The following is a 21,642-nucleotide window of genomic DNA, read 5'->3' as shown; positions in this document are numbered from 1 at the left end:
TTATTATCAGTTGCTATACATTGTTACAAGCCTTTAAATGTTGTTAGATGGTCAATAAAAATTGTCAGATATTCTAATTTCTTACCATTTCATGGAACAAAGGAACTAAACTAACGTGTAATCTCTCAAACAAGCTGTAGGATCTTGGCTTCAAGCTGTTGCTAGAAGACACTCAAAGAATATATAACCAACATCTGGAAAGCCACAAATAGAAATTGCTTGCTTGAAATACATTTAACCCTTAAAATACTGGCCCTAATTATTAAGTCTAAAAAATAATAATTACGATCACAAAGAAAAAAAAAATCAAACATAGTACATAGTAGCATATATTGGTTAAATTTCAAAAGAAAGTTAAAGTCAATTATCAAAGCTTTCTGCCTCTTGTAAAAGACAGATTTTGGTAATTGGTCTGTTCAAAAAGCCAGTTTTAGTCTTAATCAGAACTTGACATACAAATGCTCTTTTGTTCTGGATGGTATCAACAATCTTCCCCATCAACCAGCAATTTCAAGGTAATGAATGGTCCATGATGATCACGACATCCCCAGTCATGAAATTGCCCCTAATTTTAAACCATTTCTGTCACTCCTTATATAGTGTTCTTTCACCCATCTTTTCCAGAACAAATTTGATATAAATCAGAATCTACTATCATGATCAAGTCATGAAATTTGGTGTTTTGCGGTAGCAACATACTGCCTGCAAAGAATCGCCACTGTAAGGTGCCATCTTCATCTTAAATTGCACCCGTTTCCACCTGCGAGGCGCATATATGTCTTCCTTCTGAAACTGCCCCAGTGTTAAAGAAGCAAAAGATAATTTGGGGTAAGTGCCTCAATATCATTCAGATTTCTAGAAGCCTTCATGATTGGATGACTGTTGACTTTCCTTGACAAGATTCTGTCCATTTAGTATGGAATCAAGAACTTTTCGCACTGATCTAATCAATCTTTCCCATACACCTCTATGGTGTGAGCCAGCAGGGGAATTGAATTTCCAATTAATTTCTTTCTGGACTAGTTCATCATGGATTTGCGCCTGATTTCCAGTTTATGATTGTTTCTCTTAACTTGTGCTGAGCTCCCACAAAATTAGTGCCATTGTCAGATCTTAGTTCCTTCATTTGCCATTGATGAAAGAGTCTGTATCAAGTGATGATGCTACTTCGATGTGAATTGCTCTCATGGCTAAACAGTTGAAAATAATACCATAGCGCCTCACAACACCTCTTGCATACTTCACCTCAAAAGGTCCAAAATAATCAACTCCAACATGTGTAAATGGACGTTCATCTGGAGACTCTGTCCAGAGGCAAATCTGCCATCAGCTGTATTTACATGCTGACAAATAACACATTTCAATCACAATTTTTCTGATTAACCAAATGGTACCAGAAATCCAATATTTTTGTCTTAGTCTGGATAACATATAGTTGCAACCACTATGACCTACCTCTTTGTGACTATCTCGAAGAATTAGATCTGAAATGTGAAAATCTTTGGCCAATATGACAGGACGTTTCATCTCTTCTGGCACTGCTGCCCTACTAAGGCACCCACCAACTCTTAAAACATCATTCTCGAGACTAGGGTTGAGTTTAGAATTGTGGCTTGTCCTTTTGATGTTTATTCCCTTTTTTAAATTTGAGATTTAATCAGCAAACCTCTTCTGACAAAAGTGGATTATTTCTATTTCAGCATCAGCCAGTTCTTCAACAGTGAGACTACTGATTTTTTTGAGTCCCAAGATCTCTTGTGTCTTTTTATGGTATATCTCTTTGATGAATGTTTTCTGATTGAAATTGAGCAGGAACATTGATTATTTGTTTGTTCTGTCTGCTACGATTCAGAAACCATCTTTTAAATCTGAACATCCATGCTGTTGCCTTTTTCATAGGATTCCAGGATGAGAAGTAATGGATTAAGTGGGTAATTGTATCTATTCGTTCAGACATTATCTGAACAGTATTTGAAGTCTTACTCCTGATTTCATGGTCCTCTGGTAAAATTTATTTTCATTTATCAGGATATTGAGGCCACTCCTTTTGAGGCTGCAGAAGAAATCTAGGCCGGGTTTGAAGTATTTGTAAATCTTAAAGTTTTCTAGCTTACGAAGATCCTGTATCCCTGTATCTAACACGTCCATTCCTGTACAATCTCTTCATCTCAACCAATCTTTTTCCTACACAAAGTTGCAGGATCTTCTTGGCAGTCAGGACAACTGGTACCAATATTTCTAGAGGATCATATATTGAACTGACAGAACTGATAGAATCCCCCTTCTTGTGAGAAATGGTCCTTCAAAATTATTTTAAACTTTAAAACATCACACTGAATACATCACTGTACATCTAACACCCTCTTCACAGGAAGGTTGACATGGTCTAAGTCCAAATTCTTCATTTCTATTGCCCTCTCTCTTTCAGGTACGGCATCCAATATCTATTGATTGTTACTTATCCATTTCGTAAGTAGAAAGCTTCCTTTGTAACAGATCACTCTTAGCTCATGATAAAGAGCTATTATTTCTTTTACTGTAGCTGCAGAAGTGAATCATCCACTTTAAGTTATTCCTGATGGTGCTTATAGTTTGAGAGATAAATTGTTCCATATTGTCCTCAGCACATTTCCTCAGGGCAAAATTTGCATAACTTGATGAAGTAGCTCCAAATAGATGTCCTATCGTTCAGTCTTCTACCGTGTTCTGACCGTAGTCTCCATCAGGCCACCAAAGGAATCGTAACAAGTCACAGTCTTCATTTGGTACATTGTTTCACTGTCTGCAGTGATGACAACAGGTTTTTTATGGAATCTAGTTAAGACTTCTATCAACATACTGGTCAAATCAGGACCCTATAAGAGTTGAGAATTTAGTGAAACTCCCCAAAAGGTTGCTCCACAATCAAACACCACGATGTTTTTTCTTGAAAACCCTATGATGTAAGTACCATTTTTGCCATCACTATGCTCCAAAATATTATCTGGTACTTTCTCTGCATAACATTTAAATATCACATTTAACACGCTTTTGGTGTAGTCTGAATAAAAGGAAGAATCTTTCTTGAATCAGTAGTAAGTATAGGAATATTCAATTGATCTAAAAAAATATTCCTTGCATTACCCTTAGGAAAATCGGAACTATAAAGTTCAGAATAAAATTCCTTAAAGGTATAATTTATTTCTAAATGATTAGTTGTCAAAATACCATTAGCTTTGTAAATTTCTTTAATTTGTTGTTTGGCTGCTGAAGCTTTTAATTGATTAGCCAATAGTTTACCTGTTTTATCTCCATGAATATAAAATTAACTTTTATCTTTTAAAAGTTGGTTTTCCATTCGATACATTAGAAGATCATATTTTATTTTAATTTCGACACACTGTTTATAGAAAGTAGGGTCTGGAGCCAGAACACACTTTTCAATTGGTTAGCTAAATCAGTTTTCTATTTATTCGCCCTTTCCTTAATATCTGCAGAATAAGAAATAATTTTCCCCGAATAAAAGCCTTGAATGTGTCCCAGACAATAAGATTAGAAATCTCTTACTCAATATTTTTTGAAAAAACAAAATAATTTGTTCCTCCAAGAACTTAATTGTTTTTTAACCAGAAAGTAAGGTAGAATTAAAACACCATAATCTGTTTGTTTGGGGAAGATCATGGAAGTTTAAAGATAAAAACACAAGATCAAATTAGTGGGATTATTTGACTGTCAATAAAGAAATAATTGATCCATGAATATGTGTCATGAAAATAATAAAAAAAATGAATATTTCCCATCTTCTGGATGGAATAAAAAGCCAAACATCAATAATACCACATTTTAATAAAAAAAGATTGAATAAATAAAGCCGATCTATTCTAAATGACTGGATTAGAAGACAAACAGTCTAAAATCAAATCTAACCAGCAATTAAAGTCTCCTCCCATCACTAATAAGTAAAGGCTCAGATCAGGCAAAGATAAAAAAAAACATTCAAAAAATCCAGGGTCATCCACATTCAGAGTATAAACATTAGCAAACACTATAAATTTATTATATAATTTCCCTGTTACAATAACAAAATGATTGTTTTTATCTGACACATTTTGTTGAGGAAGCTTCAAGAGAACATAGAGAAAGATCAAGCCATGCGAGTCCAGAAGCATCTTCATCATTAAGAGGAAGCTGGTAGATCAACGGTTCATTTTAACTACTTTAAAAAAAGAAGGGATGCTTCTGACTGCATTGGTTGCAGCTTTTTGCGGTTTTAGCTGAAGTGTCTTTTACACAGGCAGCCAACACATACTCCATTTTCCCTCAAAAAAGCGATTTTCTTTTCCATTCTGCATACTTTTTCAAAGCATGCTTATCGTTACAGAACAAACATTTCTTTTTTAAAATAATTTATTTAAAATAAAAGCAACCATGATACAAATATATCCTAACTTTAACATGGTTTATATATATAAAAAAATCCTAAGAAACAAAAAAAGCAAAACCCCCTCAACCCTCCCCTACCCCTACAAATACATCCCGCCCTCCCATCTTACCCCATATAACCTACATAACTCCTAATAAAAAGGAAAAAAAGAAAAAAAAATGAAAAAAGAATACCAAAACACAAATTAATACATTGTGGAATAAGGAAACCCCACTACATCCAGATCACAATCTTCAAATTTTCCAATTAAAATAATCCAAATATGGGCTCCAAATCTTTTTAAAAATATAATATTTATCCCTCAAATTATATGCTATCTTCTCTAAAGGAATACAGGACCTTAATTCTAAATGCCATCTCTGTAAATTAAGTTCTACCTGATCTTTCCACGAAATTGCTATACATTTCCTTGGCACAGCTAATGCCAATCTCAGAAAAGCTATTTTAAATTTATCCAATTTATATACCAAACAAAACTCACATATCCCCAATTTTTAAAAAAAATTATTTTCAAAATATTCTGTAAACAATCTTTAACCCGACACCAAAAAGGCTTAACCTTATCACAAGACCATACTGAATGTAAAGACATACCTTTCTGACCATTACATTGAAAACACAAATCAGAAAAAAACTTAAATGCTCCGGAGTTAAATATAATTGATATATAAAATTATAAGTTACAAGCCTATACTAAACATATATAATTTTTGTCATGCTATAATTACAAATAATTTTCCAATGACCTCTATCCAAATCAACTCCTAAATCTTTTTCCCATTTAAGCCTTGATTTATGCAAATCAATTTTAGACATTTTCTGTTGCAATAATTTATACATTTCAGAAATAAATCTTTTCTTCCCTCCATCAAGAACCAAAATTTCAAAATTCGACTCTTTAGGTAGAAACAAATTCTTCCCCCAAAAAATCATATAATATTGATTTAATTTGATAATAATAAAAAAAGAGTCTGGGTTGGTCTTTGAAATCTTTCTTTCATTCTTTCAAATTAAAGAAACCGACTTAATTCTTCAGAACAAACATTTCTTCACAGCAGGCAAACTTTCATTTTCCTTAATTTCTTTATCCACAACTACCAGGGAGGTGGCAAATGCACTTTTTTTCAAATCTTATTTCAGGTGGCATCTTGAAACTTTTCATCTCTTTGCCCATCTTTGATCTTTGATATCTCCAAATCCTGGTACTGTTGCAAACCATTCCAGGAAATCCACAAAATCTTCAAAAGTAGCATTTTGTTTACATTTTATCTGAAGTTCGCAAACCCCTGCTCTCCACAAATCCCTCAGCCGGTAAGGCATCTTCTAGCTGATGATTAATATATTAGAAAACATGTTAAGCTCATGCATGTGGTCAATATCTTCCATGGCATTACAACATTCTCTTAAAAAGAGAGCATATGCCTGTAAAGCCTTTTGTGTCATCTGACTTTATTGATGGTCATGAAGGTGCCTTATCCATATAAGCTGTTGCAATTCTATACTCATTGCCAAAATGCTCTTGTAGTAAAGATCTTGCCTTCAGAAATCCCTTTTCTGGATCCATATGTAGGTAACTCCTTACAAGTTCCTTTGGGTGTACCTCAGTATACTGTTCCAGATAATAAAAATGATCTCTGGTGTTTTTATACCTGCTTTCAATATTGTGTTAAAAAGATTTAATGAACGCTTGATACTGAAGTGGGTCTTCACCAAAAATTTGAATCTCCTTCTTGGGCAGGGAATAGAGGCCTTGTTGCTGTATTAATAAAGCAGTAATTTCATTTTCTTTTCCCATGATTGACAATATATTGCCCTGTTCATCGTTACTTTTGTCCACTCAGATTTATATTACCTGACAGTAGCAGCACGTATTCTGCTTTGTAAGATGGCATTTGGCTCACATCTCTTTCCACTGGGGTCATTATGGGGGTTTGAGATTTGGCACCACCGTGCCTTAACTTGGCTAGTTCAGGACCATACACGTCTCATAACCGTAATGCTGGCTCTTCTTTGGAATTAAATATTTACTTTTTTTGTTGTCCTTCCTCAAAACATGGCCCCAAAACATGAGTCACTTAAGATAATTTACTTCAAGCACCAAATACCTCTGAGCCTTCTAGTACCCTCAACTTGGACTCATTAACAGCTTTTTTTTTTCCTCAGTTCCATTTGCTCCTTTTAGCTGCTTCCTTAGCTGCTCCTTTTCTCTGCGTAACTGCTTCTCTTTCTTCCTTAGCTGTTCCTGTTCTCTTCATAGCTCTTCCTCCTCCTCTTTCTCTAGTTCTTCTAAGGCATATTTATTCTTATGCCATTCTCATTCTATTTCAAGAGTGGCCTTTTCAGCCTTAACTTTCACACATGAAGATGCAGTACTTGAAGAACTGGAGCTTTCTCTAGAACTCCTCTTGCTTTTCCTGCTTCTAGTATTTGTCACACTATCATCTGGTCATATATCATCCTCTACTTCAGAGGTCATCTTAATATCCTTTTTTTTTGAAACTTTATTTAAAGATTTTATTACATGAATAAAACAAAGAAATTACATTTAAAGAAAAAATAAAAATGAAGTAATTCTTGCAACACAACATTAATAACCTAACTTAAATCAATCTAACCCCCCCATTTATACGACCACTAAAAAAATATATATATAAAAAAAAACCCACCCTTCCCCCCAAAATAAAGAGTGAAGAATTAATAAAGTTAGTAATATTATATATAAAAAACACTCACAAACAAAAGAAAACAACAAGTAAAAATATTAATTAAAAAGTTATCAAATCTAAAATATCACACATAAAACATATTTAAATCAGACTTAATTGCAAGTACTTAACAAATGGAGTCCACTTCAACTTATAAAAAGACATCTTATCTTGAATTGAAAAAGATATCTTTTCCATAATTAAACAAGACTTCATCTCCAAATACCACCTATCTAAGTAAGCGCTATACATTTCTTAGCCACTGCTAAGGCTAAATAGATAAAATAAATCTGATAATCATTTAAGCCTAAATCGATTAATGAATGCATATTCCCTAATAAAAATATATCAGGATCTAATACAATATAGATATTATATAAACTATTAAATATAGATTGAATACCTTTCCAAAACTGTTGCAATCGATCACAAAACCAAACTGTATGTAAAAAAGTATTAGCCGTCTGATCACAACGAAAACAACAATCTACCTTACTAAGACCAAACATTTTAAATTTCTCTGGTGTTAAATATAATTGATGTATAAAATTATAATTAATCATTGCTAATCTAGCATTAATCAATTTCCGAATACTATTCTGACAAATTTCCATCCAAGCTTCTTCAGCTATTATAGAACCTAAATCTTTTTCCCATTTCAACTTATCTTTATCCCAATCTGTCTTATTTTCATTTTCTTGTAAAATACAATACAAATCAGATATATACCCCTTATTTGGTATAGAAAGTACATATTTCTCAAAACTAGTTTCAGGCAATAAAATCATATGTCGGCCACATACCTGTTTTACAAATGATCTTAACTGATAATATACAAATACAGAATTTCCACTAATACCAAATTTGCGTTGTAATTCCTCAAAAGAACAAAAACATCCTTCAAAAAAACAATCTGATAAATTTTTTATTCCTTTCCTTTCCCATTGTTTCAAAGTAATATTGGAGACTGTAAAAGGAACAAGTTGATTATTATATAATGGCAATCGCCCAGACCATTTATATTTAAGCCCCAATTTATTAAGTTTACTTGTCCATAAATTCAATAAATGTTTCAATATTGGTACATCATAAGTTTGTAATAAATTTTTATTCCATCGAAACAAAAACTCATGTGGAAATTTTTCTGAAATAACTGCCATTTCTATCTTTGCCCAACTAGGTAGGTCCTCCGTATTCATTAATGCACTAAGAAATTTAAATTGAGCTGCCTCATAAAAAGGGTTCAAGGAGGAAGCCTGGCAACTATCGGCCTGTAAGTTTGACGTCTGTGGTAGGTAAATTAATGGAGAAAATTCTTAGAGATAGTACTTATAAACATCTGGATAGACAGGGTCTGATCAGGAGCACTCAACATGGATTTGTGGGAGGAAGGTCATGTTTGACCAATCTGATTGAATTTTTTGAAGAGGTCACTAGGAATGTGGATGAGGGTAGTGCAGTGGATGTTGTCTATATGGACTTCAGTAAGGCCTTCGATAAGGTACCACATGGAAGGTTAGTTAGGAAGGTGCAGTCTTTAGGTATAAATTTTGAGATAGTCAAATGGATTGAACATTGGCTGAAAGGGAGAGGCCAGAGAGTGGTAGTGGATAATTGTCTGTCAGGTTGGAGGCCGGTGACCAGTGGTGTGCCTCAAGGATCTGTATTGGGCCCATTGTTGTTCGTTATATACATTAATGATCTAGATGATGGGGTGGTGAATCGGATTAGTAAATATGCAGACGATACTAAGATAGGTGGAATAGTGGATAATGAAGAAGGTTTTCAAGGATTGCAGAGGGATTTGGGCTGCTTAGAAAAGTGGGCTGAAAAATGGCAGATGGAATTTAATGCTGATAAGTGTGAGGTGCTTCATTTTGGTAAGAAGAATCAGAATAGGACATACGTGGTAAATGGGAGAGCATTGAGGAATACAGAAGAGCAGAAAGATTTAGGAGTGACGGTACATCGTTCCCTGAAGGTAGAAACTCACATGAATAGGGTGGTGAAGAAGGCTTTTAGTATGCTGGCCTTTATCAATCATTGCATGGAATATAGGAGTTGGGAGGTGATGTTGAGATTGTATAAGACGTTGGTGCGGCCTAATTTGGAGTTCTGTGTGCAGTTCTGGTCGCCTAATTATAGGAAGGATATAAACAGAGTGGAGAGAGTGCAGAGAAGGTTTACCAGAATGTTGCCTGGGTTTAAGCATCTGGAGTATGGGGAGAGATTGGACAGATTAGGTCTTTATTCTTTGGAGCGTAGAAGGTTGAGAGGGGATTTGATAGAAGTATTTAAGATTATGAAAGGGATAGACAGAATGGATGTGGATAGACTATTTCCGTTAAGAGGAGGAAAGTTTAAAACAAGAGGACATGAGTTAAGAATTAAGGGGCAGAGGTTTAGAGGTAACATGAGGGGGAACTTCTTTACTCAGAGAGTGGTAGCTGTGTGGAATGATCTTCCGGGAGAAATAGTGGCGGCGGAGTCAATTGTATTATTTAAGAAAAGGTTGGACAGGTATATGGATGAGAGGAAGATGGAGGGTTATGGGCATTGTGCAGGGAGGTGGGATTAGAAAGGGGTGTTTGGTTCGGTGCGGACTAGAAGGGCCTAATGGCCTGTTTCTGTGCTGTAATTGTTATGTTTTTATGTTATGTTATAATAATATTGAAAATTCGGTAACCTCAAACCTCCAAATTGAAAATCCCACATCAACTTTCTCATTGCTACCCTCGGAAATTTTCCCTCCCATAAAAAATCTCTAACTGCTTTATATAAATCCTTAAATTTTTTTTTAAAATAAGGAATTGATTGAAACAAATACTGTATCCGAGGAAAAATATTCATTTTTATAGTGTTAATCCTCCCCAATAAACCTAAAGGTAAATCCTTCCACCTAATCAAATCTAACTTAATCTTTTTTATTAAATGAAGATAATTAATTGAATATAAATCTTGATATTCTGTATTAACATTAATTCCTAAATATTTAATTTGTTTAGTCCACTTCAAATTTATAATATTTTTATATATTGAATAATCATCTTTACAAATTGACAAAATTTCACTTTTAGCCCAGTTTACCTTATAACCAGATAATTGACCATAATTTTCTAAAGATTCTTGAATTGCTGATAAAGAAATATCAGGATCCACCAAATATAATAAAACATCATCAGCAAATAAATTAATCTTATATTCCTCATTCAAAACTCTCATACCCTTAACATTTTCATTTTGACATGTTAATTGTGCCAAAGGTTCAATAACTATAGCGAATAAAGCAGGTGACAATGGACATCCTTGCCTAGTAGACCTTGTTAAATCAAAGGATTCTGAAATCTGCCCATTGGTAGCAACTCTAGCCTTTGGACTATAATATAAAGCCTTTATCAATCCAATAAACGAGGAACCAAAACAAAATTTTTTAAGTACTTTAAATAAAAACTTCCACTCCACTCTATCAAAAGCCTTTTCTGCATCCAACGAAACCATTATTGGATAATTCATTTGAGATTTAGATTTGTTTATCAAAGTTATTAAATGCAAAATATTATCAGACGCATCTCTATTTTTTATAAATCCTGTTTGGTCTTTATGTATTATTTTAGATAAATATTGAGCTAATCTATTAGCCATAACTTTAGCTACAATTTTATAATCCACATTTAACAACGATATTGGTTGATAAGAAGAAACCTGTAAAGGAACTTTATCTTTTTTTTTGGTATAACTGTAATTATAGCATTAGAACAAGATTCAGGTAATTGAAAAGTTTTATAAATTTGCTGTATTACATCCTTATAAATAGAAGATATATCAACATAAAAAGTTTTATAAAACTCTATAGAAAACCCATCTTCACCAGGTGCCTTTCCATTTGGCATATCTCTTATTGCCATTTCAATTTCATTTTCTGTAAAAGATTTATCCAACTCTTGTCTATCTTCTTGATTCAATTGTGGCAATTTAATATTTTTCAAAAAAGAATCTATTGTATCTTCAGCTACGTCTTTATATTCTGAAGTATATAATTTTTAATAAAAATTACAAAAATCCTCATTAATTTCTTTTTGTCTAAAAGTAATACCCGATTTCTTTCTAATTGCTGGTTATAATCCTAGATAATTGTTCTTTTTTCAACAGCCGTGAAAGAATTTTATGAGCTTTCTCACCCCATTCATAAAACTTATGTTTAGTTCGATTCATTAAACATTCAAACCGATATGTTTGTAATTCATTATATTTAAATTTTAAATTAGTTAACTGATTCTTTTGCATTTCAGTAGGATTTTTTTGAAATTCTTTTTCAGTAACAGTTATCTTTTCCTCTAAATCTTCAATCTCTCTAATTCTCTCTTTCTTTACTTTAGAAGCATAACTAATAATTTGACCTCATAAAAAAGCTTTCATTGCATCCCATAAAACAAAATGACCAGAAACAGAATTAATATTATTACTAATAAAAACCTCAATTTGTTTTTTTAAATAACTAATACATTCTGATTTTTGTAATAACATAGTATTAAATCTCCATCTTGGGGTTCTCTGAACATCTTGTGAACTCTGATATTCTAATAATAGTCATGAATGATCTGAAACCAACCTTGCCTTATAATCCACAGATATAACTCTATCTTGCAAATGCGTTGACATTAAAAAATAATCAATTCTTCAAAAAGAATTATGGCGTGAAGAGTAAAAAGAAAAATCTTTCTCTGTAGGATTATATCTTCGCCAAATATCAACTAAATTCAAATCTGTCATCATATTAGTCACTTGCACTGCCATCTTAGATTTCTTAATTGCTCTTGGATATTTGTCCAATAAAGGCTCCAATACCACATTTAAATCTCCCCCAATCATCACATTAGAATTTGCTTGTCCAAGTAATAAAGACATATCCACAACAAAAGTTGTATCCTCAACATTTGGAGCATAAACGTCAAGCAAAGTCCAAACCTCATTAAAGATTGTACAATTCAATTTTAATAATCTTCCACCATTTTTCTCTTCATTCTGTAACTGAAATGGTAGATTCTTGTGCACCAAAACTGCCACTCCTTTTGCCTTTGAGGCGCCTGCAAGCTCACACCAAGACACAAGAGCAACTTGTCCGTGAACTACTCTTTGCAGACGATGCCGCTTTAGTTGCCCATTCAGAGCCAGCACTTCAGCGCTTGACGTCCTGTTTTGCGGAAACTGCCAAAATGTTTGGCCTGGAAGTCAGCCTGAAGAAAACTGAGGTCCTCCATCAGCCAGCTCCCCACCATGACTACCAGCCCCCCAAAATCTCCATCGGGCACACAAAACTCAAAACGGTCAACTAGTTTACCTATCTCGGCTGCACCATTTCATCAGATGCAAGGATCGACAACGAGATAGACAACAGACTCGCCAAGGCAAATAGCGCTTTTGGAAGACTACACAAAAGAGTCTGGAAAAACAACCAACTGAAAAACCTCACAAAGATAAGCGTATACAGAGCCATTGTCATACCCACACTTCTGTTCGGCTTCAAATCATGGGTCCTCTACCGGCATCACCTACGGCTCCTAGAACGCTTCCACCAGTGTTGTCTCCGCTCCATCCTCAACGTTCATTGGAGCGACTTCATCCCTAACATCGAAGTACTCGAGATGGCAGAGGCCGACAGCATCGAATCCACGCTGCTGAAGATCCAACTGCGCTGGGTAGGTCACGTCTCCAGAATGGAGGACCATCCCCTTCCCAAGATCGTGTTATATGGCGAGCTCTCCACTGGCCACCGTGACAGAGGTGCACCAAAGAAGAGGTACAAGGACTGCCTAAAGAAATCTCTTGGTGCCTGCCACATTGACCACCGCCAGTGGGCTGATATCGCCTTAAACCGTGCATCTTGGCGCCTCACAGTTCGGCGGGCAGCAACCTCCTTTGAAGAAGACCGCAGAGCCCACCTCACTGACAAAAGACAAAGGAGGAAAAACCCAACACCCAACCTCAACCAACCAATTTTCCCCTGCAACCGCTGCAACCATATCTGCCTGTCCCGCATTGGACTTGTCAGCCACAAACGAGCCTGCAGCTGACGTGAACCTTTTACCCCCTCCTTAAATCTTCGTCCGCGAAGCCAAGCCAAAGAAATGAAGAATAAAAAACTTTCCAACCCATTCATGTTTAAGTTTCAAATGTTCCTTATCCGTTAAATGCAAAAAGGCCACATCAACTTTTAGTTTTTTTAAGTAAGCAAGTACTTTCTTACGCTTAATAGGATTATTTAAACCCTGAACATTAAGAGAAGCAAACTTTAATTTAGACATTTCTTACAACAACAGAACAAGAAAAAAAAGAAAAAAAACAAGAAAAAAAGAGGAAAAAAACCCTCCCCTTATCCCCTCTTAAAACAACAACAAAAAATAATTAAAAAAAAGAAAATATTAAAAAAAAACTTCACTCCTTAATGCAAAAATTAATAAAAAAAAACAGGTAAAAGGTTACGACTACCTCCTCCTGTCTAAACCGCACAATGCAGTAACTCCCACAAAATATTGGGTGTGAGATAACTCACACGTAGCTGACGACTTCTGGAAAATAATGCCCACCCAGTTCCCTCTCCTAACTCCCATTTCACATAAAACTATCATCATTATCTAAATCTTCTCGAGAAAAAAAAAATATTTAATCAGCTTTGTCACTTCGACCACCATTGCTTCCATTTCTTCTTGAAATTCGATTCCCATCTTGCGTCTCCACTCTCTTCGGAGACCATGGCGGACTACGTCGTTCCTAGAATTGTGTAATTGGTAACAATTGAGCAAAGTTCATAGCTTCTTTAGATTGTCAAAAAATTTTGATATCCATCCTGAAAAATCTTCAATACTGCAGGGTATCTAAATGTTGCTTTATATCCTTTTTTCCATAACACTTCTTCCACAGGATTAAATTCACGTCGTTGAGACATAATTTCCTGACTCAAATCCGGATAAAAAAAAACACGATTGTTCTGGACCATCAAAGGAGATCTGTTTTGTTGAGCATTTCTAATAGCCACAAGCAAAATTGTCTCTCTATCATAATAGTTTAGACAACGGACCAGTACAGGTCTTGGGTTCTGTCCTGAAAAAGGTTTTCTTCTCAAAGCTCGATGAGCACGTTCCAGTATTAAACCATTCGGGAACTTATCTTGTCCTAAAACTTGAGGGATCCAATCAGTAAAGAATTTTCTTGGATCTGGTCCTTCTATATCTTCTGGCAAACCAATAATTTTTATGTTGTTTCGTCTATACCAGGGGTGTCAAACTCAAATTCACGGAGGGCCAAAATTAAAAACTTGGACTAAGTCGAGGGCCGAACTAAATATTTATTGAAAATTTTCAACAACATCTGCATGTTTTCTCTTCTTTCAACATATGTAATGTTAGACTTTTTCTTATTAAAATAAATGTTTAATAATAGTTTTGGATAAACTCTTTCCAGAAGCATTAACAAATGAGAAATAAAATATTCAATAAATATTATTTCTCTATAGAGGATTTGTCAAATGTTGCTAGTGTGCTGTCAAATAGTAAAATCTGAGGGCTATTGAGAATGTGGGAGAATAACATGATTCCTGAAACAATCAAATGGGTGACTGATTGTGGGCATGAACTCTAGCAGAGTTATTTGCCATGCCCTTTTTCCATTGGTACAGATATCCTTTGATTTACACACTTTTCAAGTTTTATGCCTAATGAGCTTGAATCCAGGTGCAGGACCATTTTTAACCAGGAACATATTTCTCACTGTGACATGAAACTATTGGAAGATCGTTTTATCCTGAGATTAAAGTTCATAATACTTACTCAGGCCTGTGTGCGGGAGGGCAGGATTTGCGGGCGATCGGGTTGGACAACGACAGTGCGGGGGCATCGGCTCTCGCTGCAGGACGACATCTCGGCGGATCAGCGGCCCTGTCACCGTGAGTCGCGGGTCGGCCTGCGGCAGGGAGGGGGAGTGGGCAACGGTCCTGGCGAGGTCAGGCCTGAGGCCTCCGGTTCCGGGCGCTGGGAAGCGGCCTTGGCTTCCCCTGACACCGGCCAGGCCCCAAAACCAGAGTCCACGGTGAGACCCTGCAACGTAAACAGAGGAGGTGGGGGCGATTAGCGGGCTGACACCGATGCATTCTGGGATTTTTTGTATTACTGTGCATGCGCTATACTGGTGCGGCGGCCAGCGGGCCACCTCTAATACATTTTTGAAATGATCTTGCGGGCCAAATATAATTATTTCGCGCGAGTTTGAAATGTGTGCCCTATGCCATCGGAACTCTGTAATTAGTAAGGGATTGCTTAAGGTGGGATGTGAGTGGGAAGGAAAGGGTGAGAATCACTGCTCTAGACACAATTGTTACTGAAATATTTTGCTTGAGAAAAATTTTCATTGGCCCATTTCCTTTAGCATTCTGAAACCGTGCACATGACGTGTCAATGAGGGATTATTAAAGCAGTGGTCTTCAAACTTTTTCTTCCCACCCACAGACCACCTTAAGCAATCCCTTACTAATCACAGAGCACCAATGGCACAGGGACGTGAGTGGAAAGAAAAAGGTTGAGAACTGTTGTATTGTGGTAACTCCACATCTGATTAGGTTAATTTTTAGGCAAGTGGTCAGAGAAGGACCCCCCCCCCCCACCCCAAGAAAGGCTGAAATCACAGGAGCAAAATAAGCTTCCATCTCACTGCTCCCAATCTTACACACAGTCCTGATGTGGAATGTGGGGTCGCAGCTCCACGTTCACCCGAGTTCAGGTGCTGTCTGTGTAGAGTTTGTATGCTCTCCCCTTGTCTTGGACCAACAGGTCGGTCGCCTGACGAAGGCACCCGAATCCCCCGTTGAAACTCCGGCGTCCGGGGCGGTGGAGGAATTGGCTGAGAAGAGCGCGTTGCTCCCACCCCCTCCCATGGTTGGAGAGGGATTAAACTGCGATCTCATGGCACCGGGCTCGTCTCCAACAAAAGGAGCGGGAGGCAGGGTCTGCCATGCACGGAGCGAGGGGGAAGGCATCGCCAACGAGACGTTCGGTCCGGTGTCACCGCTGAAGCGCAGACCCAGCGAGGATGGTCCCCAACTCCAGCCATGTCTGTGTGTCCGGGAGCCGGGCGGGCTGAGTGCGGCGCTCCGATCCCCGGGATTCGGGACTCTGAGATCCCTCCACACCTCTGGCATCTTCATTTTCACCTTCAGTGTTCATGCGCTATACTGGCGCAGCGGCCAGCGGGCCAACTCTAATATATATTTAATATGATCTTGCGGGCCAAATATAATTTGGCCCGCGGGCCAGAGTTTGACATGTGTGGTCTAGACTGATTCTCCAAATAATCAACCTTTTTCGCTAAATTTTTATTCTGAATTTGTAAAGTTTCAATTGTTTTATTTACATCTTGTATTTGGTCTTGTACCTCAACTATACCTTGGTCACAAACATCAAGTTTTTCATTTGTTTCAAGCTTAAAAGCTCCATAATCAACCATCTGTTGAGTATTAATATCCACCAAGGTATTAAGCTTGGTGTTAACTTGAACCAAAGATTTACCTAACTCTTTGATTGAAGAAGATAACTTAAATTCAAGATTCTTAATAAGCATATCAACTGGAATAGATTCAGGCAAAATAGGATCCTGCTGTTTTGAGTAACCAGAGGATCTTCTAATCCTTTCCTTAATTTAACTGCTTTTCTTGCAGTATGACTACGTGTAGAAACCCCTGCCACAACCTCCTCAGCAGTGTCAGAAGACTGGTATTCAGGGTTATCCTTAACCCATATTACATCAAGAGCCTTCATTACATCGGGATCAGTTGAAGTCTTCATAACTGGTGGTACATTTCGCAGCGCCACCGCTACATCAATCGGTGAACGTCTCTTTAAAGTCGGGTCTTCAGCTGGCGGCATCCCAGCTGTTTCAGCTGTCAAAAGTTCAGTGACTGCACTCATAGCGGGCTTTGATTGAAATACATGCGCCTGGCTAGCCCTTTGTTCCAAAGGCTGCCGGGCGTCATCTTTAAAGAGCCCTACCGGTACAGTGCGGAGCTCCTTTGCTGAAACCTGCACTTCTCTTCTTGGATCCATTTCACGCTGAGTCCTGGCTTCTTGTAAACAGGTAGGCTCAGATAACTTCGGGAAATGTAATTTCTTAGCAATCTGTTTCCGTTTTCTTTTACTTTTTTTCAGCAATTGTACCATTAGAAGCTAGTTTAACACCTCTAACTACTTATAAACTTTTTAAAAAGTTTCAATGGGCACTTATAGACAAAACAATAACAAAGAGTCAGGAGAGGACTGGAAGGCACGTCTGTTCCTTACGCCATCTTGCCACGCCCCCCGTCATCTTAATATTTGACTTTGTCACCACTCTGGAGTGCCCATCTTGCTCACCACCATCTTGTGGAGCACCTTCAGCCATTTCCATGTAGCTGATCTTAGTTTCTATTGATATTTTTACAGTACTTTTGTGGGGTTTGTATTCTCAGCAGCCGTTACATTCTGATTCTTCATTGCCTTGATCAGTCACCCAAAGAGATCAGCTTTGCTTTCACTTGTATCTAAGTGCTGTCATTACAATTCTTATTTAAGTTCCGTGACCTTCATCTTTTTGACACATAGCTCCTCAGGGGCAGCAGCTTCAGAGGAGGCTGCCATATTATTCTTCTCCTTTCAGCAAACCTTCGGACTCAGGCATCAAACATGCACAACAATAATTCCAAAACCAAAACAGTCCTCAAAGGACAACCCACAATTTCTCCAAACTGTGTTCTAACTTGCAATAAACACACAGAAGGAATTTTATAGTAAGGCTTATCGCTTTTTCAATGGTCTTGGCGATGCTGTTGATGATCGTGTTCCTTGAGTTCAAAATGCTTTAAACGGGTCTTGATCAGTCCAGTCCAAATTCCAAATCTAATTTCCAACTTTCTATTGTCCTAATTACATTTTTATTGATTAAAAATTGTAGCGACCACTGGTATTTTCCTTTATAATAGCTTAGAGGATATCAGAATGTTGTCTATGACTCGTTCAAACAAATCTGCTCTATAGTTGAGTTGAGTTTTCCAGAGTTGACATTATTATCAGTTGCTATACATTGTTACAAGCCATTAAATGCTGTTAGATGGTGCCAAAACCTTGTTAAATGGACAAAATCATTGTCGGACATTCTAATTTCTTACCATTTCTCAGAAAAAAAGAACTAAAAAGAATATGTAAACAACATCTTGAAAGCCACAAACAGAATTTGCTTGCATGAAATACATTTTAATCCTTAAATTGACATTTTAGCACAATGCCTTCATAGATCTTTGAGAGTTTGTATAACCAAAGACCAGAAGAAACAATTAAAGGCTGCACGTGCAGCTGATGATATCAGCAAAAACATATTTAGATTTGACATTGTGGAAGCATCAGTATTTGCTGAGTAATATAAGAAATCGCACATTAGTGTTGACATGGATGTTTTAAAAAGGTAGAATAGACTTCACTGTGGCAATTATATTAATAAATTAGATAATTTTATGAGGTTTGATGCCTCTCTGTGTATATTGAATATGTGAAGAACCAGCAGGGTGGGACCTCTTTTTGTTTCTCAGGTTAGGAACTTCAAATTGAGTTACAGAATAAGGGTGAGCAGCCTGGGGCTTTTTTCTCTGGAGCGTAGAAGATTGAGAGGGGATTTGATGGAGGTGTTCAAGATTTTAAAAGGGACAGACAGAGTCAACGTGGATAGGCTTTTTAAATTAAGAGTGGGGGTTATTCAAACCAGAGGCCATGGTTTGAGATTGCAGGGGGAAAATTACAAGGGGAACATGTGGGGAAATTGCTTCACGCAAAGGGTGGGTGGGATGTGGAATAAGCTTCCGGCAGAGGTGGTTGAAGCAAGGACATTATTTACATTTAAAGAAAGACTGGCTAATTATATGGAGGGGAGAGGATTGGAGGGGTATGGACCAGGTGCTGGTCAGTGGGACTAGGAGGGTGGGGATTTGTTCCGGCATGGACTAGTAGGGCCAAACTGGCCTGTTCTGTGCTGTATATGGTTAAATTCCCGGGTGTTAACTTTTCTGAAGATTGTCTTGGGGGTCTCTACATCAATATATTCATGAAGAAGGCTCACCAGCTGCTGTACTTCATGCAGAGTTTGAAGATATTTGATATATCACCAAAGACTGTAGCAAATTTCTACAGGTGTACCATAGAGAACATTCTGACTTGTGGCATCACATGTGTGGTATGGAGGTGCCAATGCACAGGACAGGAAAAGACTGGAGAGTTGTGAACTCAGCCAGCACCATCATGGGCATTAATCTTCACTCCATCGACGATATCTACAAGAGACAGTGTCTTAAGAAAGCAGCCGCTATCCTCAAGGTCTCTCACCACCCAGACCATTCCCTTTTCACACTGCTACCATCGGGAAGGAAGGAGGTAAAGGAGCCTGAAGAGAAAAACCCAGCAGCACAAAAATAGCTTCTTCTCCTCTACCATTAAATTTCTGAATAGATAATGACCCACAGCCACTACCTTACTTTCTCTTATTTTGCATGAATACATTTATTTTAAAATGCAATTTATACCAGTATTTGCACTGGTATTTTAAAATTTAGACAAAGAGTATGATAACGGGCCCTTTAGGCCCTCAAGCCGGTGCCGCCCAAATACAGCTAACTGACCTACAACCTGGTTGGTTTGTTTTGAAGGGAGCAAGGAAACTGGAGCATTTGAAGGAACCCCCGCAGACACGGGGAGAATGTACAAACTCCCTACAGACAATGTTTGATTCAAACCACAGTCGTTTGCACAGTAACAATGTTGTGTTAACCGCTACACTAACCATGCCATAATGCTGCCGCAAATCAATGAATTTTGTGACATGTTCATGACAATAAATTATGATTCTAATGCTCACAGATATCTTGAGATTTCTGGATAGAAAGCCTAAAAAGTAGGAAAGAGCTGAACAGCTGTGATGGAAGCAGCCCAAGAGCAACATTACACAGTGAACAGATTAAAATTTCACAAGCTATATTCAGAAATTAATATTAGCTTTGCAGCTGTGGGGATCATGGTCCACATGACCATGATCATCAATTAAGAATATGGCTGGACTGTGTGAAGCAGGATGATAAAGTTATGGTTTTAAAGCATGCAATATTTGTTCAGTTCAACTTTTTAAGCATGTAGTCCCGCTACTTTGCAGGTTTACGCTGGGAAAATGCTGTAGATGGCTCTATATATTGCTGTAGAATAATTGTGCATTATCTGGTACCGAAGAGATACTGATAATGATGAACAGTAAGTATTCTCTACCCATCTCAAAGAACTGGCGAGGAAGCAACACATTATTGTGGCCATTTACATAGGATACCCAGTGTTATTGAGTAAAGAATTTGCACTTCTTTGAGACCTTTCATAGTAACAAAGAGTAGGTAGTAGGATGGCAACTAGGGCAGTGGAATGCTCCGATTGCAGTATGTGGGAAATATGGGAGCATACCTGATGTCTATAACTGCAAGAGATGCATCCAACTACAACTCCTTAAAGACCAAGTTAAGGACTGGATGAATTCCGGATCATTCAGAAGGCAGAGGGGGTGAAAGGCAGAGCTAAAGGGAGATAGTCCTATCCAAATGGCAAGAGGCAGACTGTTAGGAGAGGGAAGAGGAATAGGCAGTCAGTGTAGAACTTCCCTATGGCTGTTCCTCTCAACAATAAGTATACCATTTTTGATCAAGAGGGATAATCTACCAGGAACGTCATGGTGGCTTGGTCTCTGATAAGTAAGAAGAGAAGGGAGGAGAGCTATAGAGATTAAAGATTCAATAGAGGGATAGGAAGTTCTGTGATCAAGATCAGACTTCCAGATGCTATGTGGCTTCCCAGGTGCCAGGTCAGGGACATTTCAGACAGTACACAGCATTCTTAAGCAGGAGGGTAAGCAGTCAGATATTGTGGTCCATGTTGATACCAATGACATAGACAGGAGTAGGGATGAGGTCCTGAAGAAGGAATATAGGGAGATAAGAAGGAAGCTGTAAAGCCAGACTTCAAGGGTGGTAATCTCGGGATTGCTTCCTGTGCCACACGCCAGTGAGGGTAGGAATAGGAAGATGTTGTAGATGAATGTGTGGCTGAAGAGTTGGTGCAGGGGTTCAGATCTATAGATCATTGGGATTTTTTCTGGGGAAAGTATGCCCTGTACAAAAGGGACAGGCTACACCTGAACTGGAGAGGGACTAATATACTGTTGGGCAGGTTTATTAGAAATGTTGGAGAGTGTTGGGGGATGGAAACAAGAATACGAAAGCAGAAAATAGAGCAGAAGATGGAAAGGATCAAGCAATGTGTTGTGCTTTTGTGAGAAAGGACAGTTCAGGAGTCATGAAGTGATGTTACTGCTATATAAATCTTTGGTGAGACCATACTTAGAATATTGTGTTCAATTCTGGTCTCCTCATTAAAGGAAGGATGTGGATGCTATGGAGAGGGTACAGAGAAGATTTAC

The 21,642-nt window shown here is 37.5% G+C and overlaps 1 protein-coding gene across 5 annotated transcripts in view; it reads right to left on the bottom strand.

The window, feature by feature from the left end:
* The window catches only part of tpgs2 (tubulin polyglutamylase complex subunit 2), a 67,504-nt gene that overhangs the window by 39,444 nt on the left and 6,418 nt on the right, over positions 1-21,642 (bottom strand). The window contains exon 1 of one of the 5 annotated variants that reach the window (XM_069924123.1): positions 14,952-15,206. The exons of 3 other annotated variants lie outside the window; for them this stretch is intronic. In XM_069924123.1, coding sequence (XP_069780224.1) covers positions 14,952-15,018 — 67 coding nt within the window. In that variant the 5' untranslated portion in view covers positions 15,019-15,206. Of the gene's footprint in view, positions 1-85; positions 176-14,951; positions 15,207-21,642 lie in introns of those variants that run through there. One more of the 5 variants, XM_069924126.1, reaches the window with a different exon arrangement.

This window comes from Narcine bancroftii, chromosome 3 (assembly GCF_036971445.1).
Source record: "Narcine bancroftii isolate sNarBan1 chromosome 3, sNarBan1.hap1, whole genome shotgun sequence".
Taxonomy (NCBI): Eukaryota; Metazoa; Chordata; class Chondrichthyes; order Torpediniformes; family Narcinidae; genus Narcine; species Narcine bancroftii.
Note: the sequence above shows the minus strand (reverse complement) of the source record. Positions and strands in the feature narration are given on the sequence as shown.